At 36.9% G+C, this 12,910-nt stretch overlaps 1 protein-coding gene across 3 annotated transcripts in view; it reads right to left on the bottom strand.

The window, feature by feature from the left end:
- Positions 1-12,910, bottom strand: part of LOC126412139 (DENN domain-containing protein Crag) — a 302,966-nt gene that overhangs the window by 167,980 nt on the left and 122,076 nt on the right. For 2 of the 3 annotated variants that reach the window (XM_050081588.1, XM_050081589.1), the window contains exons 17-18: positions 10,154-10,344; positions 1,319-1,426 (exon numbers count right to left, since the gene is read on the bottom strand). In XM_050081588.1, coding sequence (XP_049937545.1) covers positions 1,319-1,426; positions 10,154-10,344 — 299 coding nt within the window. The remainder of the gene's footprint in view (positions 1-1,318; positions 1,427-10,153; positions 10,345-12,910) is intronic. The other variant, XM_050081590.1, reaches the window with a different exon arrangement.

The raw sequence follows: 12,910 nt of genomic DNA, 5'->3' as shown, positions 1-12,910 counted from the left end.
GAAATGCTGAAAAAATTTTCACTGCCAATATCTGGGCAGCATTGGTAGGAAAGGAGTTGCTAGAAAATCACCAGATCTTGTGCCAAAGACCTGTATTATAAACAGATCACAATAACAAAGTGAATGACAATGGTTCACAAAGGAGCTACCACTGCAACAAATAACCAGCGAACAAAGTTTGATTGTGCCGTCTGTTTTGTTCGCTATTGTCATATTACTCTGCGACAACAATTACAGCCACTGATGTGACTGTTGATTTGATTTTATCATGTTCAATTGTCAGTCACTTTGTTATTCTGATACAGGTAAAGACCCCAAATTCCAAACCTTTTTGCAGTGTCTCAAGAAATGAGACTATGCAACACTATTGATGGTGATATGTCCTTGGGTTGTGAACACTAAGCTTCTGTCTTGGTGCTATTTGATAGGCATCGGATATATGCTAGCTTACATCTGAACCCTCTCTCTTCTACCATCACAGTCGACATCATAACAACAGCAACACAAGCATGAGTACACTGTACATTTACTCATCTGTCACAGAAATGAGAAGTTATAGTTAAGACACCTGACAGAGACATTGCCCGAATGTTGACAATAAGAAAGCCTTGTGTCAGACCTTGAGCTGTATGAGTAAATAAAACTGCTTTAAACTGCATGTTCTACTAAATTCTTAAATTAGAATTCCCATTTCACAATTGCTTTTATGTAATTTAAACAATTTTCCTGAAGCTACATAACCACTTCCCCTATCAGTTCTTAGAAAATCAAGAAATATATATCCATATCCATCTCACTTATTTTCAAAGTATTATATAAAAAAGATATCTGAACAGATTATAAGCACCTATGAGAATGAGTCTGCAAGTAAAAATATCTACCTAGTACTGAACTGAAACATCAGTCAGTCATGTGGAGATACAAAACAACATACAATTAGAACATTACAGTAATATTCTTAGTTGTTACAATTTGTTTTAAATTTATCCCCCTACCCCATTCCCATTTTGTCCTTAGTAAATAATTAGCATAATGCACACAGGCTCAGTTAAATTAGTTTATCACACATGAATAAAATGAATCAAAGGAAAGAATATAAGCATGCTGAAGAATTTATAATTAAGAGACCAAGTAATGACATATCATACAATGCAGCAAAAACAGACTGACAAAAAATTTATACCCAGAGCAAATTATACATGATTTTACTTACACTGATAACTAGGGTTAATTTATTTTACAACAGAAATAGCAATGCTAAGTTAATTAACTATATTGCTACATACTCAGAAAAGCTTCCAAAGTCAACTACACATACCACCAACAAGTTCTGTTTGCGTATCTGAAGTCACTGCAGGCTGAACTTCACGTGCATTGACACTGACACTTGAGCTGTTGTATCCTGTGTCGGTATCTGTCTGGTTGCCTAAGCAATAGAAGAAGCCAGCTACAATACTGAATCAGCAGTGCACGAAGAAGAAAAGTACTACAACAACTAGTGCGCAGAGAAATGAAATGAAATAAAACTGCATAAAACTACAGAACAGCCACATTCATACAACCAAGGATTATTGCCAAAACTACAGTGCTACCACAAATATTTCAAGATTACATTTTCGTAAGCCTTTTGAGGACACATACAGAATCACAATACACAGTGGGATGTCTAATTTAATTACGCTGTGGTTGTTCTACAAGGAGATAAAAGGCATTTGAGGAAAGAAAGAGAGAGTCCTAATAGCAATAGTGTGAGTGTGTGTGTGTGTGTGTGTGTGTGTGTGTGCGCACGCGCGCGTGCGCACTTGGGTTTGCCAACAATGACCCACTATTTGTAGGGAGGAAGGGAGGCAATGATTAACAAAAAATGTCAGAGTGAGCTGGATGTAAAATAAAGTAAATTAAGAAGGTTGGTGCAAGCTTCAGTACAAAATAACAGAAAGGACAGAGGGAGAAGTAAACTTGGATTACCAAAGCAAAACACAATTAAAAGAGAAAAGAATAATTCAGTTAAAGAATAAAAAGAACAAAAGAAAGAGAGGAAAATAAAATAATAAATGATAAACAGGAAATAACCACAATGTAATAAAATGGGGGGCAGGGCAGATAGTCTCTACACCAGCCGAACAACCACACACTAGAACCAGCAACATCATTCCAACAATTTACCTGCAGCACTGTGACACTACCTACAGAGAACTGCCAGTGGGCACCTAGTGTTTGACCTGGTCAGACAGTAATGCACGTCTACATGAACACAAACTCTTCAGCAGGTAATTTGACAAATAAATCAGTGAACCTACTATAGCATAATCATGTTTGTTCATTACAAAATTGTGACTTGTGTGAAAGAACGGAACTTTCATGCATACATAAAACAAGTCTCAAAAGTCTGTAAGATGTGAGTATCGAAATCCGCAATATTGAATGGTCTGCTATCATCAAATCAATTTGTGTCAGTTAAGAGCACAGGTAAATCACTAATAATTGTAGAATCAGCAACTCCAAGAGCAGCAGAAAAATTTCTTCTGGGAGTATGTGCCATAGCATCTGGATGTGTTCATCATCTCACACAGGAAACCTTGCAGCATACATCACGTGAATACTACTGAGGTAAGAATTTCCTTACGGAGACAAACTCTGTTACAAAACTCTCTCAGTGTTCAAGCTACATAATGTCTGGCGATAAAACTCAAGCTATGGAAGATATGCACTATATTTTCATCAGCAACTTATTGACTACCAGGACAAGACCTGTGTGTGTGTGTGTGTGTGTGTGTGTGTGTGTGTGTGTGTGTGTGTTTTATAAAATAATGGCTTAGCTTATTATTGACAGAATGACAGCACCAAGAATGAGATTTGCGTGTGCAAATGGACAAGGTTGCGAGTGCAGCCTTTGTTATCCAACAGGGCAGCTTTGCAGGGTAAGGAGAAAACTGTGGACTGCTTGCAGTCTCACCACTTCCCCTTGAAATCAAGTTTTTACTTATGATCCTTTGTGAAGGCCCCATTTCTAACAACCTGTCCCACACTCCAGTAAGATTATAGACACTACCTCTGTTAGATTTGCTGACGCACTATGAACTTTTAAACAATGGGTAGGAAAATTTTGATTTTTGTAGTAGTCTATATCAGTGTTTATAAGGCATTCTCAATACTAACTCGTATCTGAACTACACAGTAAATGTAATCACATGTAAATAATTATTTTAACAAGCAGTGCCATAACTAGTTCAACATGTATGTTGAACATATAGTAATGATGGTTTGGCATCGTATCATTTATTTAAAATATAGGTAATAGTCAAAAATAAAAAGGGGAACTAATGACCCAAATAATGAATAAAATTATATATTTATTTTCTGCTATTTTATAAGTAACATGTAATCAATACGTTCCAGAAATAGTGTGGTGTGTGTGTGTGTGTGTGTGTGTGTGTGTGTGTGTGTGTGTGTGTACTGCGGGCAGGGAGGCAATTTTAGACTGCTTAGAACCCAAGATTTCGGCAAAATCTTTTTCTTCTTATCTTCCCAGAACTACTTATGCACTGGCTGGTGGCCTGCCTCTGTTTATCTGACATCACCTTCTTACATTTTGGCTCTTGTTGTGCATATGAAATTTGGCTGTATGATCATTAGCTTGAAATGTTCCCTGTCATTTAAGGTGTTTTCTGTGACATTAAGTTTTCTCAAATGCCTTCTTGTCTCTTCCAGCCATCTCATGGTGTGTCTTAATTTGGAAATGAAATTAAAAATTTTCTTCATTAGCTTATTGGTATTCATTCTGTAAATGTGACTGCAAAACTTTAATCCCCTCTTTAATAATTGCATCTGTGACCGCTTCTATGTTTCTGTGTAAATCTTCTTTCTCCTCTTCATCCAGTTGCTGTCTTTGTTCTTTTGTGGTCTTAAATTTTTCCTGTGTATTTACCTTTCATTTTATTCAAAATGTTTCGCATTACATTTCATTATTCAGAATTTAGTTATCAGTTTTCTAATCGTAATAGTGTAGCTAGTTTCATTAAAGCCATTTTATTTACAGAAATTTGATAAAATTACAATACCTACAAACCATGTATGGCCTAAAATTTGTACAAGAGGAATGTCATTTGTATTAACCTTGACATACCTAAATTGAAACCTTCTTTACTTCACTTTTGAAAGAATAATTTTCTTTTTCCAAAAGTTACTATATTTCTGTAACTATAACTCTATGGTTTTTTTAAACATACAGTTTCACAAAAATTAATGTGTTGATTATAAAATTGTTGTAACTAAAAAAGTTTGCCTTGCGAAAATTCTCATGAGAAATGTGAGATTTTAAATATGGACATTGCACACAGGTTCAGATTGTCTGTGTGTAGCTTTTGACCTGTAAAGAAACATGGCTTGAAAGATGCAATGCCACTCATTTGAAGATGTCTTTCATTTGTCTCACTTCTCTCCAGAAGCTGTGTTGTGAACAGTCAATCTGATGTTAATAAATAATTAGAATGGCAAAGAAATGTGTTTCATTCATCACATAACTAATCCAAGCTTTGCCAAAGAAATGAGCAGAAAGCGAAGCGATAGAGGAAGATAAGTAAAAAGTATTTTGTTTGTAATTATGAAAAATATCCCTTTCGCTGCAATGCCAGGAAAGCAGGTACAAGACATGTGCACGGTGGCAGAAACAGACTTTCTCATAGTCGATTCTTTTTTCCTCTTTCTTTTCTTTTTGTAAAGTCATACAAAGGAAATGTAACTCGTATGTATTACTTCCTACAGTTTTACAAAAACAATTACATAGAATTTCCACAGGTCAGATAGGTCAAGCCGGCAATATCAGGTGAGAGGCCCTGCCCACCTGGCCATAATCTTAACACAATTCCCGGCCAGGACAGATGGGCTGCAGTTATCGTGGCTGAAGGGTGAATAAATTATTTTTTAACTAAGAAAGTACGTGGGGAAGTGTGGGCAGGAAACGCTGCACAGGAAACACCCCATTGGGAAAGCAATAATGAATTTCACAGTACAACAGTGGAATTTTTATGAGATTAAAGTGATGCAACCAGACCGAACAAAGAACAGTACTTATCAGGAAAAAGCAACATAAGAATGATTTAAAACAAGTGTGGTGTGTGAAATTGAAAAGTAAACCTGTATTCTTTTGCGTGCAGCACCTGAGACATGCAGCAACTACCATCCACATGCACACAGGCATAGCTGTGAAAGGGTTAAGTTGTTCAAAAATGATGAATATTTATACTTAGAATGTACTTTATTTGTTTAGTATTTAATTTCGTTGTATATTGAATAGGGTGGAATAATACATCCAGATTTCTACCACTTCTTTTATTACAGAGTCCCAGCACAATAAGGCACAACATAGGATCTCTGTATTTTCAGAGGAGATTTTTATGTCCTTTTGTACAGCAGTGTTCCACTATCACATAATTTTCTATTTTTTTTTTAGTTTGGTGTGACACTTATGATCACAACAGTGACCAGGCATACTATGGATTGCCTGCCTTACGAAATTTTCAATGAATTCACTCAGAACACTAAAAATACAAGATCCTCTCAAACCATGGCAGTGTTTTACTGAGAGAGAGAGAGAGAGAGAGAGAGAGAGAGAGAGAGAGAGAGAGAGAGTAGCACTGGCAGGTGGATAGAGGCAGTATATAGACCAAATATGTATAAGATTAGGAGAACCCTCAAAGACAAGCAACATCCTGTTGGCACACCTTTTTAATTGGTGCCTTTTTATTGGTGGAGCTCTCTGTAAGAGTGCATGGTAAGAAATAATGGAAATATTTCCTAGAGGAAGCCTCTGGTATACAGTTATGTCAAGATATTACTTTTGTACAGCCAAAAGTGCTCCAGAATTATGTCATCATCATGTATAATGGCGACCAAGGGTCCTACAATTATTTAACAGCCAACTTCTATAATGATGAAATGGACACCATTTGTCAGCTTGGTATTGTTAATTGTTAACAGCACAAGGGAGGCAATGACTTAAATGGAATCACAAACACTGAATAATAATATCTTTTGAAGTTGCTGCAGTGGGTAGATTTAAGCAGCATATATATGTGTCAGACTGCAAAATAATGAGATACTGGACTTCAGAACTTTTATAACAAGTGAAGTGTTGAACATTGAAAGCATTCACAAGATATTATTACGTGCAGTCAGGTGCTTTTTGATTTGTAAAGCCAAACTCTTCTCTTGCATGTGTGAATCATATCAATAATCATTTGTGTAAAAAGTGCCATCATTGTTACAGGTTTTTATTCTTCAGTCTGTGAACGAATCTCACTACTCTTTCTGTTCTATTTTCTAAAATATGTTCACATTTCACAGTCTGTCACACTAATGATGGTATAAGGTAAATGACAATATTTAGAATTGGGTTTATGCCAAAAACCACCTTCCTGTTAATGTGTATATGATGTGGGTTTAAATACTTCAGCAACTCTGACTGTTACATACAACCATTTACATTATGCTGAAGCTAATCACAGTGAAGATATTCTTATTAGTTTTGTGTGTTCAAATTGAATCATTTAGTGACCAATACTTACAATTTAGCGGCTCTTTTTGTTTAACTTCTGTTTACTATGATATAGCTATCAGGAAAGCGCCAATATCAATAACATTATTAACGATTCTAAATGTTTTTCATTCTGTTCCACAAATCACCAGCCACCACAGTGTACATTGCACCTTCTGTAGAGTGTAGATCATTAACATCTTACATTAACTTACTGTGTTTCTTTTGCACAATTACTATTTCATGGTGTATGGTGTATGGTGTATACTGATAACGTGTGCAAGTGTGTCTAGCAGTAGGCAGTGTTATTAATAATAGTGTCTCCTTCCTATGGTATTCCTTCCCACCCCAGTCATCTCAACATTGGAATGCAGATTACAGTGTATTTAGTAATTTGTTTCTTCCTCTCTCCCCACATTTCAACAAAAATAATCAGTTTTTGAAAATATAATGTAATTGTAGAGATAAAAGATCTACTCACCAAACAGTTGCAAGAAAATACATACAGAGGCATAGAAATTTGCAAGTTTTCGGAGCTAGCAGTTCCTTCTTCTGGAGGAAGGGTAGAAGGGGAAGGAAGAGGGGTGAAGGAAAATTAATGGTGAGTTTTAGGTATTGTGGAAAGTTCGGAAAAGTCATCCAGAATCCCAGGTCAGGAGAGACTTACCAGGATGAGAAATAAAGACTCAGTATATTTTTTATCTATCCGGTTCCATTATATCCCTCCACAAACTGTTTTTCAATACAAATTTCGTAAGAGTAGGAGCTTGAATGCACTGTATTAATGTAAGATACATATTACAGAATCGCATTTCAAGTAACTACCACAGGCTACTGCTGTTGTTTCTGTCTGATGCCTTACAGTCAAGTCAAGATCATTCCCAATTAGGAACAGACAGCATAACTGAAAAGAAGTGATGGCATCATAGTTAGGAATCTCAAGTTCTGTTTTACATGGTTTTGTTGCTAATCCTGATAGTTGAATTTCCTGGCTGTACCTAATGGCCAGCTTTCCTACTCTTTGCGCACTTTAAAAAAAATTCTGTTCATTAAATCCATTCTAAAGTATGGGACCACCTCAATGGGTATGAAGGGCACTTGCAAGAAGTATGACGTAAACTATATCTTATCCTCTCCACACATTTTGTAAATGACAGATATGTCTACTTCTAGCAATAACACTATTCTTAAACAATATATACGAGTATATGGATGCTTAGCATTTCTGTAGTATCCAAAAGAAGGTAGTATTATTCTGGACTTCAAATAACTTGAAACATCCAGGCTGGTACAAATTAATTTAAAAACATGATTTTTCCTGGCATCTACCTTGCTTTGTAGATTAAGCACACTGCTCACTACTCCGGACAGATGTGTGAGATCAGTCATTGGACATGATGAATCAAAGAAGTCAAAATTAAGGAAACAGCAGGTAGGGGTAGCAAAAATGCAACACTTAGAGTAACCTATTGTTGACAATAAATGCACAAACCATAACATTTTCTTTAAGTTAGAAGCATAAGTCCAGTATTCCTTGTCAATGAATGGCAAGTCTTGCAATACCTGCTACCATTCATACATAAGGACATTGGCAATAAAATCATAAGATCCCCTTATTCTCTTGGGGGGGGGGGGGGGGCGGGGGGAGAGTAAATACTGACTTCTACTACGTGACTAGGGCAAAAAGTGATTTTGCATGAGGAGAGTGGAATAGAAAGGATGGGGTTAGAAGAGACCGTGCAATGGGTCGGAACATGTAGGTAAATGGAGGGACATGTAAGATATGCAGCAGTAATCATACTGAATGAAAAAGGGAGACTGGAAGGTAGAGGACTCAGATAAGAAGAAAAGTATGTGGAAAGGTTATGATGGGTGACCTAAGTTGGGGTAGAAAAATAGCAGAGGGACTGAAAGGCTGATGTGAAGGCAGGAGGATGGAAGAGGGGTGGGAGAAAGGTTGGGGCATGGAGAAAGGAAGCTACATTGAGAGCAACGAGCAGTGGAGATTTGAGGCCAGGGATGCGAGAATGAAGGACAGTTGCAGGGAATGTTTCCAACTACATAATTAAGAAAAGCTAGTATTGAAAAAGGGGAGGGGGCGGGGGGGAATTCAAATGGCCGGAATTGTTAAGTATCTTTTCTTTATGGAATAGCATGGGAATGAGTGACAAGTGATGTATGGAAGTACTAATGGAGAGATGAAATGGGGGGAGGGGGAGGGGGAGGGGGAGAGGAGGGAGGAGAGCTTCCACAAATTGGGATTACACTGATTAAAACCCAAGTTACACAATACACCCAACGTAACACTTGCATACACTGGGCTCCCTCCCATAGTTTATTCCACAGCTGACAGTTTTATTAAAGCTGTTATGAAATGTATCTATTAATACAAATAGACCATCAGTACAATATCAGTATAGGGTGGGGCAGGTGGAGTGTGAGGGACACACTGTGCACCGATCAGGATGGTCCCTAAAAGTATTGAGAAAAGAAAGCTTTGTACCTTAGCAATATATATACACGAAAATTCAAAACAAAATATTTGGTAAAAAGGTAAATTGTTAACAGGTAACACACACTTTGCAAGTTTTGTTTCTAACCTCTTCAGAAGTTGGCATAAAAACAAATTTGCACACGTAGTGAGCAACAGAATACTATTTGCTGCCCAGAAGGTATAGTCAGCAAAAGATGTTCGTTTAATAACCAAGAAAGGATATAAGACCTGAAAGCAAACGTGGGTCAACCTTGTTGCTATGTAGTCTGAAGTTCCTGCCAATACTTGAAAAGTCCCATCACATGCCTTCCTAATAATCGTCACTGCCAAGTACTGCTAAAAATATAGCATAACAAATGTGGCCGGCAGAATCTTATGCAAGACAAAATCATGGTGAATACGACGAGGTGTTCGGTGTTGATTCTCAGAGTAATTACAAACAGGACAAATAAAACAGAAGAAAGTAACAAATTTTATTCAGTACCCACTTATAACTAACACTCTTAATAACTTTACTTTATTTTTCTGAAGTAGATATTAATATTCATCTATCACTTATACTACAAAACAACTGCAAACAAAGAAGCAAAATGTAAACAGTGAATTATAACAATATGTTGGGTATGGCAAATTTCACAAAGGTTTCTTTAACTGCTCCACATATTCTGACAATAAGGACATTAAGGGAAGTACTGACAAACACTAAAAAGTGAAAATTACGAAGGAAAGCAATCAGAGGCAGATAACTGGTCAAGAGAAAGGAACTGAGGAGAGGAACGAAATATCTGCTTCTAAAATCTCAAGACTCACTTATCTCATTTTCTATTTTTTAATCAAAATAAAAAAAAGAAAAGAAAAGGAAGAAACTATCTAAACCACCTCTGGCCCACCCCAAATAAGCTGTATCAGGAAGATAGTTTGTGTGTCATGCAGCTAATCTGGTGTGGTATCACTAGCAATCTGCAATTCACGTCAATTAAATTGGAAATGAAATGAACTGTACAGGATTCATAGCCATAAAAGCATGTAAGCCAGATACCATTCGTCAGATAATCTCTAAACTACACCAGCACCAAAAGTAGAGAAATACTATATTTTTATAATATTTTAGCATTGGGACTTACCACCAATGTGTTTGCTCTTTACTTCAGATAAATCAGATGATGGAGGAACCTGTGCATATTCATGAGAGTTTCCACTGTCTACAGAAGTGTGAGACAAACCATCCATGGCATCAGCAAATGAAACAGCGTCCTCTGAAAGACGTCTTCTTGCTCCAGAACGACGAAACAGTGCAACACCAATAATGACGTTCCTAACACAAATAAATAAAACAATACAATTAAAACAATGAATCATAAAGTATCATCTGGTTTCAGTTTATAGAAACAGTTTGTTGTTTATTGTTATTTAAGGCAGCAGAGCAAATGTGCTCCAAATTAATGCCACACTGTCTGTAATTGTTATTTACATAAACTCAATGAACAATATATTTATTAAAATAACATAATGACCATTTTCATTTTCAATCATTGTTCTTGGTGTAGAAATGGTACTAGGTGACATGTGAGCCTCCACTATTGACGTAAGTCATGGCAGGGACACAGTGAGTATATGTCGGCCAGTTGTACAGTATCAGTGCAGTAGCATGGGTCAATAAGGAGGTGTGACAGAATGGCAAAACGGGGCTATTGTGCTTGGACATGGCTCTGACAAAGCCACAAATGAAGTTGCCCAGTTTGGTGTTGGATCAACACAGCTGCTTAGTTTGTCTGCAAGGAATGCCACGTAGCATTACATAAGAACAAGTGTTATGCCTTGTTAAGGACAACTGGTTTGAAATCCTACACAAATTTCTGCTGTCTGTGAATGCAGACTGATCTCATCCAGTTTCTGAGCAAACTTTGTGGCAGGTCTTCTATGGTCCAAACATCACACAAGCTGAACAGCACCTGACTGGAGGTGTTAAGTGTGGTCCAACAGAACATGGTTTTCACCATGGTTTTGAATTGTTTAAAATGAAGCAGGGCATCAAGTGCGCTAACTGCCCAATGAGGTGTTTAACCTGCAGTGTGTGAAGGGTGTAGTTCAGGCCAGAGGTGGTTCTGTGATGTTTCGGGGGTTGGTTTCCATACCATGACTTGGGCTGATTCATTCAAATTTCTGTGAACATGAACCAACACACAACAAGAATTTTATATGATATGTGCAGCCTTTTGAAGCATTCGTTCTACATTAACTGCCAAAAAAAAAACCTACAAATTGGTTATTTTGTGTTCGTAAACTGCATTCATAAACTTGATTTTGAGGTGGTTTGGTTTTAGTTATATTATCATGTAAATAAATGCTGATGAAAATAAAAAGTGTCAATATCACAGCATAAATCTTAAAGTCTAGAGATGTCAAACTTAGGTAAACACGAAAATCACTGAGAGATCAGCACATCTATGAGAGATCTATCTGCTCTGAAGGATACCTATTACACTTTATACACAGGGTGTATCATAATTAATGGTGTAAAGGCATACAGTTGAAAGTACATGATACTAGAAGCAAAAAAGTCGCAGTAAAGGTAGAGTCGGAAATGCGTGTCTTAAGAGCAACAAGCAATTTTTCGACTTCCATACCGTGAAGCAAATATCTTCTACTGCAAGTTCATTGCTTTCCATATTTTGGGAAGTGATAATATGGACCAAAACAAGAAAAAAATGTCCAGTAAACATGTGCTCTAAAATGCATACCTTAAAAGTTATGAGCACTTGTTCATTATAACAGTTGTGTTCCAAAGCACTGCAAATGAACACATGCTAGTAGCTCTTAAGGTATGCATTTTAGAGCACAAGTTTACTGGACATTTTTTTCTTGTTTTGGTCCATATTATCACTTCCCAAAATATGGAAAGCAAAGAGATACTAACTTTAGTTGTCTTGAATTTCGTTTTTTCCCCTTTTTTTTAAAGATATATTTTGGGCATTGTTTGAAATGGTGTGTGTGTGTGTGTGTGTGTGTGTGTGTGTGTGTGTGTGTGTGTGTGTGTGTGATTATCATGTCTGATGAAATGCAAAATAAAAGGGGTAGTCCCAGGATTCAGGAGACAAACACATCAAGAAGGCAAGTCTGACAAGGTACGGTAAGAGAACTGAGCATTTGCTGTGGCACTTTGGCAACAGCGAATACTTTGGGCATGAAGGAAACAATCTCCAAAGTGTGATGTGTAAACTAACAAGTAATTTTAATCAGACTGTAGCATGTTATTGGTACACAACACAGACTTAAATATGACCATAATGAGAATGAAACAGAAGTAGACATATGAAATGAGGTAGATGGACCAAGAAATTCTCTGCCACATTACAAAAGATTAGAAAAGACTGAGATAAAAACTTAATGGAAGACAGGTACCAGTTTTAAGAAAAATAAATATGCATAAATGTGGAAGACTGGTTGACGTACGAGCACAAGCTTCCACAATCAAGAGTCCCTGTCAATACAGTTATACTGTGTGTGTGATCGTGTCATCGTATGAATAAAACTGTCATCATATTGGCAGTCTCATCAGCACGTGTACTCAAGTGCGCGTCATTTATGTTGGCGGTCGAGTTTAGGTTCGTTCTGCGCATCTGACATCACAAAACACAGTCAGCCAATGAACAGAGAACGACGTTGCCACATCTCGATTGCAGTGCAGAGCATGGACGAGTGTCTTCAGTTTTAGAAACGTTCAGTCATAAATAAAGTAATAGAACAAAAGTAATGTCTTGATAGCAGACATTCTTTTATAGAAAGTTTGGAAAAAGCATTCTTTATACAAATTGCTTCATATTCTATTAAATAATTAAACCAAACAAGCAATAAGACTCCTAATTCAGGTGATAGCAAGG

This window comes from Schistocerca serialis, chromosome 7 (assembly GCF_023864345.2).
Source record: "Schistocerca serialis cubense isolate TAMUIC-IGC-003099 chromosome 7, iqSchSeri2.2, whole genome shotgun sequence".
Taxonomy (NCBI): Eukaryota; Metazoa; Arthropoda; class Insecta; order Orthoptera; family Acrididae; genus Schistocerca; species Schistocerca serialis.
Note: the sequence above shows the minus strand (reverse complement) of the source record. Positions and strands in the feature narration are given on the sequence as shown.